This window comes from Anolis sagrei, chromosome 2, assembly GCF_037176765.1.
Source record: "Anolis sagrei isolate rAnoSag1 chromosome 2, rAnoSag1.mat, whole genome shotgun sequence".
Lineage (NCBI taxonomy): Eukaryota > Metazoa > Chordata > Lepidosauria > Squamata > Dactyloidae > Anolis > Anolis sagrei.
In genome coordinates this window covers 278922153-278941447 of record NC_090022.1, presented here as the reverse complement: position 1 = coordinate 278941447, position 19295 = coordinate 278922153, and the positions used below count along the sequence as shown (strand labels likewise).

General features: G+C 41.7%; 2 protein-coding genes across 2 annotated transcripts in view; one reads left to right on the top strand and one right to left on the bottom strand.

Annotated features, from left to right (window-relative positions):
• Positions 1–896, bottom strand: part of NUP155 (nucleoporin 155) — a 39592-nt gene extending 38696 nt beyond the window's left edge. The window contains exon 1 of the mRNA XM_060761406.2: positions 635–896. Coding sequence (XP_060617389.2) covers positions 635–776 — 142 coding nt within the window. The 5' untranslated portion in view covers positions 777–896. The remainder of the gene's footprint in view (positions 1–634) is intronic.
• A 5066-nt stretch (positions 897–5962) lies between these two features.
• WDR70 (WD repeat domain 70) overlaps positions 5963–19295 on the top strand; it is a 130287-nt gene continuing 116954 nt past the window's right edge. Inside the window, exons 1-5 of the mRNA XM_060761407.2 lie at positions 5963–6074; positions 6175–6237; positions 9359–9442; positions 10543–10651; positions 11948–12134. Coding sequence (XP_060617390.2) covers positions 6050–6074; positions 6175–6237; positions 9359–9442; positions 10543–10651; positions 11948–12134 — 468 coding nt within the window. The 5' untranslated portion in view covers positions 5963–6049. The remainder of the gene's footprint in view (positions 6075–6174; positions 6238–9358; positions 9443–10542; positions 10652–11947; positions 12135–19295) is intronic.

Sequence of the window (19295 nt, the reverse complement as noted above, 5' to 3'; positions counted from 1 at the left end):
GTGAGATTGGCGGGGACGAGGAGCAGGGCCTTCTCAGTGGTGGCCCCTCACCTATGGAATTCACTCCCCGGGGAAATTAGATCACCAACATCCCTCCTTTCTTTCAGAAAGAAATTAAAAACATGGATGTGGGACCAGGCGTTTGGGCAATCTGGCAGATGACGACGGAGAGGAATGGACAATGTGGAACGAAATATGGACTGGAGTTGGCGAACACTGTGTCTGAGATTGGCTATCGATTGTGAGATATATTGTTGACCATTTAATTGCTGTTTTTATATGCTATTGTATTTGTGTGGGCACCAAGATGTGCCTTTTTGTATGCCGCCCTGAGTCCCCCCTTGGGGGTTGAGAAGGGCAGGGTAGAAGTACACGAAATAATAAATAAATATTTAGAACAGAGTTGTGGCAATTAAAGTGATGTCAAACTGCACTGGATCCTTCCACACAGCCACAAAACCAAGTGTAGAGCAGGCCTGGGCCAACTTGGGCCCTCCCTCCGGGTGTTTTGGACTTCCACTCCCACCATGGTGGGAGTGGAAGTCCCAAACACCCGGAGGAAGGGCCCAAGTTGGCCCAGGCCTGCTGTAGATGCTTCACAAATCGAGCTAGGCCCTGCTCCTTCCTTCCTTACTAGGCGCGGACACCGAGAGCAGCTCGGAGAGGTCCGGGTAGCAGCGGTCTTCTTGGAGTTGGCGGTCGATGTGGCGCCCCGCGTTCTCCAGCGTCTCCTGCGAGGCCGGGGCGCCCCCAGCCGGGTTGAGGGCGGCCGGCATGGCGGCGGGAAAAGAAGAAGGACAGAAAGAGAAGGAAGAGGACAAGAGGCGCCTTCACGGGACAGGCATGGCAGCCCCGCGCGCGCCAAGTCCCGGCATGCACTGCAGGTGCGCGCGCGCTGGGTCCAAGCGTCTCTCCTCCCTTCCACAAAGAGGAAGGGAAAAATATAAACACATGCAACTTCCGGTATTCGTTCGACCCTTTCCTAGAAGCATTTCAGCACCTGGTGAAAATGAATGGAATGAATGGTTCGACCTCACTTCGTGGGAGGGAGGACCATTACTGCTCAAGCAGGGAGCTCTCAGAAGCTCTAGGTGCTCTTACTGCCTATTACAGGGAAAACCAGCTGATCCCCAACCCATCTAAAACACGGACATGTGCCTTTCATCTCAAGAACGGAGAAGCATCCCGAGCTCTGAAGATCACCTGGGAAGGAATCCCACTGGAGCATTGCAGCACACCCAAATACCTGGGAGTTACTCTGGACCATGCTCTTACCTACAAGAAGCACTGCCTGAATATCAAGCAAAAAAAGGGGTGCTAGAAACAATATCATACGAAAGCTGACTGGCACAACCTGGGGATCACAACCAGATACAGTGAAGACATCTGCCCTTGCGCTGTGCTACTCTGCTGCTGAGTATGCATGCCCAGTGTGGGCATGCTAAAACAGTAGATGTGGCTCTTAATGAGACGTGCCACATTATCACAGGGTGTCTGTGCCCCACACCACTGGAGAAATTACACTGCTTTGCCGGTATTGCACCACCTGGCATCCGCCGGGAAGTAGCAGCCAATAGTGAAAGGACCAAGGCAGAGACATCTCCAGCTCATCCCCTGTTTGGGTATCAGCCAGCACGTCAATGACTTAAATCTAGAAATAGTTTTCTAAGATCTACAGAGATACTTGTTGGAACACCTCAGCAAGTGAGAGTCCAAAAGTGGCAGGCTCAAACCCAGAGCCTCAACCAATGGCTGATACCAAATGAGAGACTCCCTCCTGGGCACACAGAAGACTGGGCGACTTGGAAGGCACTGAACAGACTGCGCTCTGGCACCACGAGATGCAGAGCCAACATTCAGAAATGGGGCTACAAAGTGGAATCCTCAACATGTGAGTGTGGAGAAGAGCAAACCACTGACCACCTGCTGCAATGCACCCTGAGCCCTGCTACATGCACAATGGAGGACCTTCTTGCAGCAACACCGGAAGCACTCCAAGTGGCCAGATACTGGTCAAAGGACATTTAACCAACTACCAAACTCACAAGTTTTGTATTTGTCTGTTTGTTTGCTTTGTTCTGTTAGAAATGTAATATAATGGACTGGTTGCTCTGACACGACAAATAAATAAAATAAATAAGCACCTGGTGAGAATGAATGGAATGAATGGTTCGATTTCACTTCGTGAAGAGCTATGGCTCAGTGCCATGGGATTAATGGGACTTCTAGCTGTGGCTCAGTACGAGGGAAATTTAATGAGGCCTCTTTCTGCAGAGAAGACATTATTATCTTATCTATATAAATAATAATGTAATGTTAGTTTGTGGGATTAACAGAACTCAAAAACCACTGGACGAATTGACACCAAATAAGGACACAAGACACCTAACAACCCAATGTATGTCCTTCACTCCAAAAATTTGATTTTGTCGTTTGAGAGTTTTTAAAAATATTTTTTATTACGTTATCATAATTATTACATTTATTATACATTTGTTTATAGCAGTTACATATTATTCAACACCCTCTTTAACATATAATCTTTTTCTTCTGCTTAAGCATTTCCCCCCTTCCCCCCCCCCCACCACTGTGCTCCCTTGTGGTTTGAGAGTTGTAGCTATTATTTATTATTATTATTATTATTATTATTATTATTATCTTTATTTGTACCCCGCTAGCATCTCCCGAAGGACTTGATGCGGCTTACAAAGGCCAAGGCCTCAAAACACAACATAACAATACAAAACCTAAAGCAAATTAAAACAAAGCAATATTAAACAACAAGCAATAAACAATACACCAAGACACAATAAAACTGGGCTGGGCCAGAGTAATGGGTACAGAATTAAAAGTGCTGATGTGACAGGTGATATGTAAGGATTATCGGGTAAGTGCAGTGTGCAGCAATCTTAATTCTAATAAAGTGCTTCTGGACTTGTTATTGGAGTATTCCTATTCTGGAAAGGCACATTGGAACAGCCAGGTCTTCAAGTTCTTTCTGAAGACTGCCAATTTAGGGGCCTGTCTAAGATCTTTGGGGAGGGTGTTCCAGAGTCGGGGGGCCACCACAGAAAAGGCCCTGTCTCGCGTCCCCACCAAACGCACCTGCGACGCAGGCGGAATCACGAGCAGGGCCTCTCCGGATAAACGAAGTGAGCACGTGGGTTCATAAACGGAGATGCGGTCACGCAGGTAGGATGGTCCCAAATCGTTTAGGGCTTTGTAGGTAAGCACCTACACCTTAAATTCGGCTCAGAAAATAAATGGCAACTAGTGGAGCTCCTTGAACAGGAGGGTTGACCTCTCTCTGTAAGGAGCACCAGTTAACATCCTGGCCGTTGCCCGTTGGACAAGTTGGAATTTCTGAGCCGTTTTCAAGGGCAGCCCCACGTAGAGCGCATTACAGTAGTGCAATCTAGAGGTTGCTGGGATTTATAGTTCAGCTAAATCAAAGAGCATTCTGAACCCCACCAACAATGGAATTGAACCAAACTTGGCACATAGTTCTCCCATGATGAACAGAAAATATTGGAAGTGTTTGGTGGGCAGTGTCCTTTGGTTTTAGAGTTGTAGTTCACCTACATCCAGAGAGCACTGTTGACTCAAACAATGATGGATCTGGACCAAACTTGGCACGAATACTCTATATGCCCAAATGTGAACATTGGTGGAGTTTGGGGAAAATAGAATCTTGGCATTTGGTAGATGTAGTTGCTGGGATTTATAGTTCACCTACAATCACAGAGCATTCTGAACCCCACCAACGATAGAATTGGGCCAAACCTCCCACACAGAACCCCCATGTGGGCCACAGCAACGTGTGGCAGGGGACAGCTAGTACATAAATAAAAATGAAATATCTTCCACAACAGTTCAAAAATTGCAGCCCATAAAATCTCATCTATTCCAATAAAAACTGTCTATTCTGTGATCTCTTGTTCCCACAGCCAAGTTTTAAATATCTTGCGAAAAGTCAGGAGAGAGGGGGGCAGATCTAACCTCTTTAGGGAGGGAGTTCCACAGCCAAGGGGCCACCACGGAGAAGGCCTTGTCTAATAAAATTACAACTCCCATGATTGCATAGCAATGCGCCATGAGCATCAATGCAGTATCAAACTATTGAATTTACAGTGTAGATGCCCTAGAGGAGGCTAAAGACCATAAAGCTACAACTCCCGTGATTGCATAGCATTCACCCACGAGCACTAAAGTGGTATCAAACTTTTATTGACTCAGATACAGTGCAAAGCAGATATTGCGGAATGTATTGTCAAAGGCTTTAATGGCTGGAATCACTGGGTTGCTGTAGGGTTTTTTGGGCTATATGGCCATGTTCTAGAAGCATTCTCTCCTGACATTTTGCCTGTATCTATGCCAGGCATCCTCAGAGGTTGTGAGGTTTGTGGATACTAGGAAAATTGGGTTTATATATCTGTGGAAGGTCCAGGGTGGGAGAAAGAGCTCTTGTCTGCTTGAGGCTAGTGTAAATGTTGCCGCCTTGATTAGCATTAAATGGCCTTGCAGCTTCAAAGCCTGCCTGAAGAAATCCTTTGTTGGGAGGTGTTGCCTGGCCCTGATTGTTTCTCCCATCCTGGATATTCCAAAGATATATAAATCCCACTTGCCTATTTCCAACAGACCCCACAAACTCTGAGGATGTCTGCCATATTTATTTATTTACAGCTTTTATATTCCGAGCTTCTCACCCCGCAGGGGACTCAGGACGGATTACAGTGTACACATATATGGCAAACATTCAATGCCAATTTTTGACATACAAACATGTACAGACATAGACAGAGGCTATTTAACTTTTTCTGGCCGCCAGGGGAGTTGTCGCTTTCATCGTCCATCTGCGACGCTGATGAAGTACTTCCGCATTCTCCGCATGCTTCCCCGCTGGAATGCTCTGCTGGAGTCTTCTTTATGGCCTCATAAATTAGTTAATTTAGCCTCCCCACACTTTTTAAGGTGGTACATAATTTGCCTACTTGACAGATGCAACTGTCTTTCGGGTTGCAAAGGTCGACAACAGGCTACACACAATTGGTTGGAAACCCACTCCAACCCGGGCTGGCTTCGAACTCATGACCTTTTGGTCAGAGTGATCTTAATGCAGGTGATGTAGGTGAAACATCAGGAGAGAGTGCTTCTAGAATATGGCCATACAGCCCAAAAAATCTACAACAACCCAGATATTGTGAAATTTTCTGCCTTGAAGTTCTGGGTTATATGGCTAAAGATGCCAAGAAGGGACGAGAAGAGAGTCTAAGGGCCCTTCCACACAGCCCTATATCCCAGAATATTAAGGCAGAAAATCCCACAATATCTGCTTTGAACTGGGTTATCTGAGTCCACACAGCCATATATTCCAGTTCAAAGCAGATATTGTGTGATTTTCTGCCTTGATATTTTGGGTTATAGAATAACCCTTGGTTTGAGTTGTTGTAGGTTTTTCCGGGCTATACGGCCATGTTCCAGAGGCATTTTCTCCTGACGTTTCACCTGCATTTATGGTAAGCATCCTCAGAGGTAGTTAGGTCTGTTGGAAGTAGGAAAATGGGTTTATATATGGAATGACCAGGGTGGGACAAAGGACTTTTGTCTGCTGTAGCTAGGTGTGAATGTTTCAACTGACCACCTTGATTAGCATTTAATGGCTTGGAAGTGCCTGGGAGGAATCTTTTGTTGAGAGTGATTTGATGTGCCTGATTGTTTACTCTCTGCTGTGTTGCTGTTGTAATTTTAGAGTTTTTTAATACTGGTAGCCAGATTTTGTTCATTTTCATGGTTTCTTCCTTTCTGTTAAAATTGTCCACATGCTTGTGGATTTTTGTGGTTTGCTTGGCTAATATTGAACTTAACAAGCCTTTGGGCGGCATTCCCTCCTCCGGCCACTAGGGACGCTATTACGGGAGAACGAGCGGAAGTGCTTCTCTCTGATGTTCAACAGTTGCTTCCGCCGGCTCCAGAGTTGCTTACTTCCGGTTGCTTGTCTGTGGGATTTGTGTTGCTGTGGCGAGAGGAAGAGAGGCTTCGGAGGCTTGGCATGGAGCAGCCCGGCGTCGAGAGCGGTGAGTGTTGGGCCTGAATGAAGGGAGGAGCCCTTCTCCGGGAAAGGGGGCCTTGTTTTGGCACGGAATCGCCCTTTAACTCGCTTGGTTTTCTTCCCAGATGGCGACCCCGTGGGAGGACCCGACCCGCAGCTGGCAGCCACGATGGGTTTCTCAGGGTTTGGTGAGTAGAAGAAGCGGGGGGATCCTGCCCTCCATCCACGCTTTGCACCAGGCCTGGGGACAACTTGGCCCTCCCTCCAGGTGTTTTGGACTTCAACTCCCACCATTCCTAACAGCCATCGGCCTGGAGGGCCAAAGTTTGCCCATGCAAATTAAGGGCCCTTTCATACAGCCATATAACTCAGAACTTCAAGGTGCAAACATCCCACAATATCTGCTTTGAACTGGGTTTTCTGAGTCCATTCTTCTGTTATTGTTCATTCGTTAAGTCGTCTCCGACTCTTCGTGACCTCATGGACCAGCCCACGCCAGAGCTCCCTGTCAGCCGTCACCACCCCCAGCTCCTTCAAGGTCAGTCCAGTCACTTCAAGGATGCCATCCATCCATCTTGCCCTTGGTCGGCCCCTCTTCCTTTTGCCTTCCACTTTCCCCAACATAATTGTCTTCTCTAGGCTTTGCTGTCTCCTCATGATGTGGCCAAAGTACTTCAACTTTGTCTCTAGTATCCTTCCCTCCCATGAGCAGCCGGGCTTTATTTCCTGGAAGATGGACTGGTTGGATCTTCTCGCAGTCCAAGGCACTCTCAGAACTTTCCTCCAGCACCACAGCTCTAAAGCATCGATCTTCCTTCGCTCAGCCTTCCCTAAGGTCCAGCTCTCACATCCGTAGGTGACTACAGGGAATACCATGGCTTTGACTAGGCGGATCTTTGTTGCCAGTCTGATGTCTCTACTCTTTACTATTTTATCGAGACTGGACATTGCTCTCCTCCCAAGAAGTAAGCGTCTTCTGATTTCCTGGCCACAGTCTGCATCTGCAGTAATCTTTGCGCCTAGAAATACAAAGTCTGTCACGGCCTCCACATTTTCTCCCTCTATTTCCCAGTTGTCAATCATTCTTGTTGCCATAATCTTGGTTTTTTTGATGTTTAGCTGCAACCCGGCTTTTGCGCTTTCTTCTTTCACCTTGATTAGAAGGCTCCTCAGCTCCTCCTTCTACATATTCTAATTCAAAGCAGATCATGTGGGATTTTATTCAGCCGTGTGGAAGGAGATATTCACAGAAACACCTCAGCAAGCAAGAGTCCAAAAGTGGCATTCTATTTTATTTATCGTGTCAGGAGCTGACCAAACCGTTGCATTGCATTTTTTAACAAACAAACAAGTAAACAAAACACAAAGTTTGCAGGCTTGGTAGTTGATTAAATGCCCTTTGACCAGTAGCTGGCCACTTGGAGTGCTTCTGGTGTTACTATAAGAAGGTACTCCATTGTGCATGTAGCAGGGCTCAGGTTGCATTGCAGCAGATGGTCAGTGGTTTGCTCTTCTCCGCACTCGCATGTTGTGGATTCCACTTTGTAGCCCCATTTCTTAAGGTTGGTTCTGCATCCCGTGGTACCAGAGTGGAGTCTGTTCAGCGCCTTCCAAGTCACCCAGTTTTCTGTATGCCCAGGGGGGAGTCTCTCATTTGGTATCAGCCATTGATTGAGGCTCTGGGTTTGAGTCTGCCACGTTTGGACTCTTGCTTTCTGGGGTGTTCGAGCGAGTGTCTCTGCAGATCTTAGAAAACTATTTCTTGATTTAAGTCATTGACGTTCTGGGTGATATCCAAACAGGGGATGAGCTGGAGATGTCACTGCCTTGGTCCTTTCACTATTGGTTGTTACTTACTGGCGGTTGTCAGGTGGTGCAATACCGGCTAAACAGTGTAATTTATCCAGTGGTGTAGGGTGCAGACACCCCGTGATAATGCGGCATGTCTCATTAAGAGCCACATCTACTGTTTTAGCATGGTGAGATGTGTTCCACACAGTGCATGCATACTCAGCAGCAGAGTAGCATAGCACAAGGGCAGATGTCAGGCTAAAATCCAGAATCTCAATCAATGGCTGATACCAAATGAGAGACTCCCTTCTGGGCACACAGAAGACTGGGCGACTTGGAAGGCGCTGAACAGTCTGTGCTCCGGCACCACAAGATGCAGAGCGAACTTTAAGAAATGGGGCCACAAAGTGGAGTCCACAGCATGCGAGTGTGGAGAAGGGCAAACCATAGGCCACTTACTACAATGCAGTCTGAGTCTTGCCACATGCAAAATGGAGGATTTTCTTACAGCAACACTGGAGACACTCAAAGAGGCCAGCTTCTGGCCAAAGGAAATCTAGTATAATGCCAAGTTTTAAAATTTTGTTTGTAGTTTTTTATTCATTATAACTGTATTCTCAGTTAGTTTCTGACACGACAAATAAATCATTTGGCACATGGTCAAGAAGTGTCAACCTAAGTGTCCCATCTTAACATTTTCATTGTATTAGGGCTTGTTCATATTTCTTTGTTGCTGGCCAATACTCTGCCCTGTAGAGGGCTACAGGGTGAACAACTGTAGTGTAAATCTTAGCTTTGAGTTGTTCCTGCATTTTTGAGTTGCACGGCATGCCAGTAAGTTTGCTGCCATTTCAACCGGGCTGCATTTATTTGTGACCGTACATCTGGCATTGTGTTGCCATCAGAACTCCAAAAAATTTATTATTCTACATTATTTTCTCTTTGGAGTGCTGTAACAAAAAACTAATTGGGAAACATTTCCTCCATATTCAGATGGTTGACTTTTAATAATAATAATTTTATTTCTTACCAGTCTCTCCTTGTGGCTCAAGGTGGGTTACAGAATAATATTAGCATTGTAAAAATACCACAAATATATATTAAAATGTATTTCTATAAAATATACATAGTAAAATATATTTGTATAAATATTAAAATACACAAAACAGATTAGTGGGAGCATTGGATGGAAAACAGAATGGGTGCTGGATTTATATTTTCTTTTGATCTCAACTGCAAGTTTTGCTCTTATGTTTTCAAAGCTTCAGTTATGCACAATTGCTTGGTAATCAATCCATTGAACATAGTAGGGGTTATTTCTGTGAAGATTTGTATTTACAGTAATGGATTTGCAAAAGTCCATTACTGTAAACACTTATTTGTAATTGCAAACTATCCTGTCCTGTTTGATTTTCTTACTCTTATCAATATTTTAGAGGGTTGCTAAGAGTTTTCTTCCAATTTCTTTACATGTAATCTTATCTCAAGTTACCGGTGTCTTTCCTTCTCAAAACCCAGGAAAGAAAGCTCGAACATTTGATTTCAATGCAATGTTTGAACAAACTCGAAGAACTGCTGTGGAAAGAAGTAGAAAGATTCTGGGTGAGAGGCACTATTTCATATAAATGTTTTGTTTTTGTTTTGATTTGGTTCTCTTCAGCTCCTCAATTTAGATTTTTGATGTTTGCAGTCTTTACCAAGTTTGAGTGAAAGAATTGTTAAACTCTATTTTAACAAACAAATGTAATTATCAAAAAGAAGAAACGGAGAAATATAAAAATGGTTTTCTGTGTTTGGTGCTTGATAGATAGAAGTATGTTTTTAAAGCTTATTTTAAAACAAGATGTCACCAACGGGCAGGTGACTTCCCTTCTCTCATCCACTGTTTCCTATTCCCTCATCCCAGTGTGGAATGTTAGACATTGATGTCATCGAACAGCCAAATAACACTTTATTTCTATATTTATTTGGACTACCTTTCTTATTACCAGTGGACTTAAAGGAGCATAATAAAGCTTTTGTTAAATGTAAGTCAGTGTAATATAAAATAAGCTCTTCATGTTGCATTTGGTATTTCGAAGCCAAATGCAAAGGAAAATGATATTGTGGTGAGATATTATTTTGAAATGTCTCTAGATGCCACAAAATCATTCCGTGGCTAACAGCTTTTCAGGCAAGTAGCTGCCAAAGAGGCAACCCATTTACAATATGCTGCAAAACTAACAGTGAACTACCTAAGATGACTTTGACGTTCAGCAGATCTTGCTCCTTGCTATAACGGATAGAGATTAGTTCCTAAGTAGGATAATCAATTATTTATGTCATATACTGTTTGGAAGTTCTTAGATATTCGCTTATGGACACTGTAATTCTTTTCCTCCTCCATCAACAGCATTCAGTAGTTACTTTTGGAAGGGTGCTGACAGAACGAGAGCCACTGGATACAGCTCTGGGCAGCCTCTTTGCCCACAGGATTAATTATTTATTAATGAGCTGTCACTGCCAGGTCCTGGCATCCACTCCTACAGTAGCAGCTGTTAGCCATAGCTAAGACACCAAAGCCTGTGAATGTCAGTATTAAATACTTTTATAGAATGTTTTTATTTGTTATTGTGCCATTTTGAAACATAAATAAAACCTTTAAAGCATGTAACAGGTTACTATCCCTTTTCACACTGTATTTTCTTCTCTGCTTTTTTCAGAAGAACGTGAGAAAGCAGCAGCTGAGAAAGAAAAAGAACTGGATAATCAGCCTGGGGTTGGTAATTTATCAGCTGCAGCCCCATGCCCAGTAGGAAGAACATCTTCCAGGTATAAATAGAAATATTAATCTCTGAGTCTGTGTATATATGTCTTGTGGGAGGATGAGTGGTACTCTGGTGCCGCTCTTTAAGCAAGGTGATCCAGGTTGTCTGTAACTGGTGTGATGAGGGAGGAAGCCGCACAAGGATAAACAAGACCAGAAGCTCTTAAAGTAAAGGAGAGCTGATGGAGTGAGGGAGAACGCAGAGAGATAGGATAGTTGGTTTAATGAAGAACAGCTGGGAATCTTAAAAGAATGCATTGCTGGAAAAAACTCTTGCTTCAGGAAGATGCTGAGAACAGTAGGGAGGGAGCTGTGAGATGGGAGGAACTTTTGAAGCAGAGATACTTGACAAAGGAGGAAAACCTTCACTGAAATTTCCTATCTGTGAGAAAGAAAGAAAATAAGTAAATATCCTATAAGTAGATGGTGACCTGTCTGAAATTGTTCCTTTATTAGCATCCATAGAGATGTTAAATACAGGCAGTCCCCAAGTTAAAAACAAGAGAGGTTCTGTAGGTTTGTTTTTAAGTTGAGTTTGTTTGTAAATCAGAACAGGTGCACTTTTAGAATATAACTTCAATCATATATATTCCCTTGAATAGAATAGGGAAGGTTTATCACCCTGTGGTGTTTGTTTTACTGTCTATGCCCCTGTTCAGAAGATTTTACATCACTTTCTGCCCCTGTGAGAATTGGATTTTGAAAAATGTGGCTTGTTGTGGAAACAAGGATTGGTTATAAAGCTTCAGTAGAGACATCTTTTCTCCATTATAATTATTTTAGAAGTGAATTTCTCCTCCTAGGGGTAGATTTCTCTCTTCCTGTTGTCTCACCCCACTCACATTAAGGCCACCTTTGTACGATTCCCAAAGCTTGTCGCTCTCACTGTAGTTTCCTTTGTTATAAAATTGCTGACTGAAAAACAAAGGCTTGGGCATTGGAGTTGGCACAGTCTCTTGCTTCCCAACACACTGTCCTCCCTACTGATTCACTACCACCGTTGCTAGTGCTGGCAATGCAGAGGTATTGTTCCTCTTGAGATAGAAGGAGACCCATCACACATCCTATAACACCCAAGCAAATTCTGCTTCCTCGTTAACTCTACTAAACTGTCTCACCATTTTACATTTGATTGCATTTGATTGCTTTCTCCCTTGTGCTAATCCTACCAAGTATTCTCCATTCCCCAGTTAGTAACATAACAGAAGGTAAATATGCTGCAGAAATCAGCAGCAGCTGTCTGCAGAAGTGGGTGCACTGAGTAATCTGCATGCTGCCTTACTTGTTATGTTTTCACTTAGAGATTCATCGAGCAGCGAAAGCGAGGACAGTTCAGATGAAGAACTGATTGGTCCACCTCCTCCAGCCCAAGGCGCATTGGAAGATTCAGATGATGAACTCATTGGCCCACCACTTCCTCCTGGCTATAAGGACAGTGATGATGAAGATGAGGAGGATGACAATGATAATATCCAGGAAGAAGATGAGGTCAGTTTTGAATCTCTTAATTGGCACATGACAGGGTTCCTCCAGCAATCAAGTACACAACCCATTTGCTCATGTTTCCTGCAAGTCTGTAAGATTTAGTAATAGGTAAAGTAGTAAATTCAGGAATTAATGGGTTCAAAACTAGCATTGTGAGGCTGGGAAAATGCTCTTTATTACATAATTGGGTTGATGGAGAAAAAGCATCAAATGAAAGACAAGTCATTTGTATTGACCAGGATTTTGTGAACTGTCCTGAGTCCCTTTGGGGAGATAAGGCAGTATATAAACGAAATTTTGTTATTATTATTTGATACACAACAAGATTAGTTCACAGCAAACAAGATCACTCAGCTGGCTTTTGTGATCACAGGTCGGACACATCCCAAGTGTCTAGGACTGTGTGATGTATTGGCAAATAATGCATGCAGACCCGAATAGGGTGCTAATGATAATTTTGTCAGCTCCGATTGTTTTTAAATGCAGGTCAAGGTGTTAAGGCACTGCATCCAGTGTACTGATCACCACTGGGACCACCTTTACTGGCTTGTGCCAGTATTATTATTATTACTCTATAACACAGCCACAGATGTTGTAACTAGTATTATATGGTGGAAAATGGACCAGAATAAGTATGTGAGGTGTTATACTTTTCCCCTGCTGTGCAAGAAGCAGTTTTCCCAGTATCAGATAATTGACACCTCTGAGATGCCAGTGGCTTGGAGGAAGAAAGTTCAGATTTAGCAACTACGTATCCCCTGGTCACTGCCTCCTTCCCTCTTCCTTCCCTTTATCACTTTTCTCTTCATCCTTTTGCTTTGCTCATCGTGCCACTGTGGCCTCGATCTTCAGCACTGGTATGACTACTTTGGCAGAGCAAAGAGGATTCTGCTTTGATGTTCAAGAACAAAAACAATATCTCCTTCTAAAAGCAGACTTCCTTGTATGTTTTAACCTGGAAATTTCAGCCTGGAGACAAATCCAGTATTACAGAAAAAGAGAAATTTGGTAACAATAATATCATTGTCTTAAAAGTCTATCATGTCAGTTTGAACCAATTTGGCATTTCATTTAAATTGATATATTTCCTTTTAGTTCTAATAATGTGTCATATGGATCCTTTGGATCACAGAGAAATGTTTTTGTTTATTTAAAAAGGCTGGTTGTATTTTAAGAGTTCATCAGATAGCTGTTGATTATTAATGGTTAGATGATAATAGTGCTGGAAAGAATATTTTTGGAGATTATTTTTATCTTGCTTATGAGAAAATACTTTGGGAAAGAAGCAAAACAGTTTGCGTTTTCAACTAGTTCTCAGGCCTCAGGAGTAAAAAAAACCCTCTTGTTTCATTCATCTAGAATGTTTATGAGTAGTGGCAGAGAGTTTGTTTTCAGAACAAAATTTAGCACTTAAATACATCTTGCCGTGATATGTGTAATGATTTATTCATTGCAAGGACCTGTAAGCCATCTTTAAAATCTGTGTTGTAACTAGGCACTTATTCCTACCTATCTCTTGCAAAAAGACAAGCCAAGAGGCATTCTTTGTGTTCCAGCACAACTCTGTAGTCAACTTCCACCATAGATTATTAGTGGAGGACCTAGAGATTCTTAGAGTGGTATTCTCTCAAAAAAATTTTAAAATGGCATTTTTTGTTTGCTGTGGAGATCCTGAGCTCCTAACCCCTGTAAAAGTGGAGGCGCTACTGGTATTTTATACTTAAAGCATCAAATATAATGATTTGAGTATATCAGTCTAGGTATCCTGATGATTCAGGCTTGTGCTACTATTTTTTCTACAGTAAACTTATTATTACTAATATGTATTGTGGTTTATGAAGGAATCAGATTATAGAAAGCTAGAGCAGTCAGAGTCTAGGGTTCAGAATATTGATTCCGACCGTGATATTGTAATGTCAGGACGGTGCCCTTTTTCTGGATTGTTGTTAGATTGTTTACAGGCAGATTAAACTAGTTGGGGGCGGGGTGGGGGAGGTTTCTGCCAGTTTTATTTTCTAGAGTGAAACTGTTTCAAATAAGCAGGATTTCAAATATTCTTTAAGATATGTCTGCCGTAATATGCATTTTCAATTACAACTATATAGACATATAGGAATGGGCTTTATAAAATAAAATATTGCAAATACAAAAAGAGAGCAAGTGACCATAGCATTATATATTTTCTTTCAGAAATCATGCCAAATTACTTTTGCTACATGAACTCAAAAGTTGTAAGGTTCAGCCTCCCATTTTATGAAGTTGTTACTTGATTTCACTTGGTAATGTCTAGCATTTTAAAAAGTTAATGCAGTCTGCTAGCTCTTATAAACTTGAAATCTGCTCACCTCACCCTCATTCATTACACCAAAGTCTGCTGAGAAGTCGGCTTTTGAAAGAGCAGCTTCCACCATTGTAATTGGTGTGGAGAGTCCCCTGCTATTGCCTATGAAACTAGAACGTGGTGATCTTGTTATAATTTCACCGTTTGTACCCCCCTGAATTATAATCTGAATGTCTGGTTATTAGACTTTATTATTAGATTGACTGATACCAAGTATCTGTAGTTCAAGCAAAAATACTGCAATCTAGATGTTTATGAAATCTCTGTCCTTGTTTAGAGCAGTGTTTTATTCTTTCCCAGTCCTGGGTAAAAGCCAGTAAAAGCAATTTCTTGCAGAGCGAGAATAAATGGCTTGTTCAAAATTCTCCAATTCTGATTGACCCATTTATAGCTGCAATTGTTACATACGTATGAGTGTTGTCAAAATTCAGTGAAGAGGGACTTCTGTATTGATTTTCAATTAGTCATGCTTTTTGATCCTCCGAAGGATGTTGTGAGTGGTACAATAAGCAAATCAATTCTTCTTATCTATTGTTTAGGAGAAAACATATTAAGTTAATGTAAGTTAGATGGCAAATACTTTTAGATTGTGCAGCTCTAAGGGACTGCCTGGTGTTTTCAGTAGACCTGTTTACAATATGCATTTATTTTCTGACCTTGAAGATCGGTGATAACGTTTGTTATGATTTTTAGGATGGAGGTGGGGTGATTGGGATACATTGCAAGGCAAGAAATGACAGACTTACAGCTTGGGATCCATCTTGGTTTTTTTAAACTGGAATCTGAACAGATTTTGGTTTATGCACTGTAAGGCCAAGCTAGGTAAATTATTTTCCAGAACAGACTGTAGTATAGGCATGATATTTCTGAGTGGTCTCAGTTGGGACCATTAGAGTCACTAGTGAAGGTTCTGTTGTTTCCAGTATTTAGTCTGTTCTGTAATTGATTAGTTCTAGGTGAAAATATTTCTTTGTCTATTTGCTTTTAAACTTCATTGATAGGTGTTGTACCCTGAAGGGTGTTTACAGTAATTCCATGAGTTTGGCATTCCTTCCTTGGCCTGAGTAGATGCCATCGTACCAGTATCTACTTACCTTGGCTTTAGACAATATCGTTTATCTCAGCTTTGTCCCTCAAGAGCTATAATTAAAACTGGCGACTTTGCCATACCCACAAGTTTTGCATTTCCGCTAATATCTAAATATAAAACTGTTCACTCATAGGTCTGCCTATTGACACTTCACGCTATGCATCTATGTAGTAGACTCAGTCTATACAAACTTATCCATTTGCATATTGAGGATAATATTATAAAGGTTGATAGCATCTTTCTAATTTCCATGCGGAATGGCAATGTTTTGATATTTTTTGAATTTTATTTCTGAAATTCCCATGTAGCAGGATTGATTTTTGTATCAATTTGTTTGGTCCCTGAATATAATAAAGCCATGTGTATGTTAGAGATATTATACTGAATATAAATTCTCTGAGTCTGCTTTGAAGTATTATTATGTATAGAATAATAAATCTTGTTAAGTAGGAATGTTCTCCGAGCTTGTGTTTTCTTAAGGGAAATCAGATAAGAGGCTGAAATTACATAATTGGGTAGAATTTCATGAGCTATGGAGGAACAAGTCTATTAGCCAATAAATATAGATTTTTATCTTTCAATATCTTTAGCAATATTTTGAATGCTTGTTTTCTAGGCATTAGAAGAAATTCAAAGAAAATACTTGATTAAGCTAATTTAAGTAGGATTATTTGGAGTTGTTTACTGGAATAGGAGTCTGCTAATGTAAGAAGTACAAGTAGAGGAGAAAATGATAAGATATAAAAAATAGGGACTAAACAAGAAGTCTAGTTTTAACAAATCATGCCTTATTTTCTTAACATATTCTAAACAATCAGAGAACACTTCAAATGCATTGAGAGGAACACTTGAGAGCGTTTCTTAGAACAGCCCATAATACAATGATTTGACTGAATATATTGCAAACAAGTGACTATGAATTTACTGTCATTTTTAGATTTAAGTTCATATTTGTATTTTAAATTACATTTGAAACAATTTTGAAAATTGATATCTAAATTCTTTGGTCCTTTTCAGTGTGTTCTATTTTAATGTTCAATCAGACCTTTTTCTATGATTTTCAGGAATATATTATTACAGCTACCCAACCTCTGCATGCAACAAAATGGGTTCCAGAGCTGTTTGATGTGTGATATTGTAGGGAGTGTTAGCATTGGACGAGGGATATGGGTGAATATAGGCAATGTATGGCCCAATAACTTTGTTGTGTACTTTCAAATTGTTACCAACTTATGGTAACCCTAAGGTTGGACCTATCATGAGGTTTTGTTAAGAAGCGGTTTGCCATTTCATTCCTTTGAGACTGTGAGATTATAACTTCTCTCAGGTCACCAAGTGGCTTTTCATGACCAAGCATGGATTTGAACTGTGGCCTCCAGAGTTATAGTACAATGTTCAAACCTCAAGACCAGGCTCTCTCTCTCTCTCAGGTAAAGATCAGTGTGCATAAGTTGTAAATGCACATTTCAATCCTATATTTGATTAGAGCCATGGAGAAGAAGAACTTAACAAGTTCTTGGACCATATAAACAATATCCACCCAAGCGTCCAATTTACTATGGGAATGAAAATGAAGGAAAAATAAAATTTCTAGATGTCCTAGTCACCTGCAAACCAAACCAACAATTGGGTTACACCCACACACACTGATAGATATCTACAGAAAAGCTCCAACCATCATCCAAGATAAAGAGCCACCTAGAGGGAAGGTGTTCTTACCATACATCAAGGAAACCACTGACCGCATAGGGAAGGTAATGAAGAAACATAACCTGCAAACAATCTACAGACCCACTAAGACAATTCAACAAATACTACTGTTGGCAAAGGATAAGAGGGCTCCTCTAACCACTGCAGGAGTCTATTGCATGCTATGTAACTGAGGAAAAGTCTACATAGGGACCACCAAGCACAGTGCCTAGACACGAATCACAGAACATAAAAGGCACTGCAGATTACTTCAGCTAGAAAAATCAGCAATAGCAGAACATATTTTAAACCAAACTGAAAACACATGAATTCTGGACTACTCTGACAATCACTTTGTCAGACTATACAGAGAAGCCACTGAAATCCACAAGCATATGGACAATTTCAACAGAAAGGAATAATCCCTGAAAATGAACAAAATCCGACTACCAGTATTGAGAAACACCAGAATCAAGACAGTAACTGATAAACTCCACCCAGACCCAGGAAGCCCTCAGACAGCAAGCAATCAAGTGCCAGTGAACACCACCCACACAAAGGATGCCTCCAGGCAATAAACACCCGAAGGAACTAAGGCCTGGCTACTTCCAGGCAGATGCCCTCACTATTGACTATGCAGTCTTCTCACTTGCAAATCAGGCTAGCGAATTTGCACCTATCACATGTGGTTAATAGATATTGGTTCTTTCTCTCTGGACATTCAACAGGTATATATACTCTACTTGCTTTACCACCATCAGATCCTCTGAAGATGCCAGCCACAGATGCTGGCAAAACATCAGGAGCAAAGGCTGCTAGAACATGGCCATACAGCTCAGAAACCACACATCACTCCAATCCTATCACATTGAGCCAACAATGTGATGTAGCAGCAAAGAAAGCCAATGGGTTGTCGAAGGCTTTCATGGCCGGAATCACAAAGCCAATGGGATTTTGGCCTGCATCAATAGGAGTATAGTGTCTAGATTCAGGGAAGTCATGCTACCCCTCTATTCTGCCTTGGTTAGATCACATCTGGAATACTGTGTACAATTCTGGGCACCATAATTGAAGGGTGCTGGAATGACAAGCTGGAATGTGTCCAGAGGAAGGCTACTAAAATGATCAAGGGTCTGGACAAGGCCTATGAGGAGTTGCTTAAAGAGCTGAGTATGTTTATCCTGAAGAAGAGAAGGCTGAGAGGAGACACGATAGCCATGTATAAATATGTGAGATAAATTCATAGGGAGGAGGGAGCAAGCTTGTTTTCTGCTGCCCTGGAGACCAGGATGCAGAACAATAGCTTCACATTACAAGAAAGGAGATTCCATCTGAACATGAGGAAGAACTTCCTGACTGTGAGAGCTGTTCTACAGTGGAACTCTCTGCCGCAAAGTGTGGTGGAGGCTCCTTCTTTGGAGGCTTTGAAACAGAGGTTGGATGGCCATCTGTCGGGGGTGCTTTGAACGTGATTTTCCCGGCAGGGGTTGGACTGGATGGCCCACAAGGTCTCTTCCAACTATGATTCTGTGATTTCTCATCTTCGTCTTTCATTGGAAGAAACATATTTTATATATTTATTCTCTTCGAAAATATGTTCTCAAAGATAAAAAACTTTTCAATGAAACATGAACATCAATTTGCTTAGATTTTATCAAAAGGAGATGGTTTTCAAACATGTAAACATTTGGTGTGAAGTACTTGAATAACCTGGAAAAGGTATGGTTACGTGGAAAATGCCAAGCTGTATATCTGGAGAATGAGGAAAATGGGCCACAATTCTATACAATCTCGGCTAATTGTTCATGAATCTGCATATTGGTGCATGCTGCCAAGTTGTCCATGGGAAGTTTCCTGAGTGTAAGTTGTTTCAGTAACAATAAACTGAACATGAGTACTAAGCTTAGCCTAAACAATCCGATGAAGAGTCCTGCATTGTCAGTCCTTTAAGTAGTCAGAGGCGCAAGTTAGGATATGTCCTGAATTAAGATTCCAATGTTTTGTCAAGAATGACAGCCCTGGAGTGTTTGTCTCAGTCTCTAAA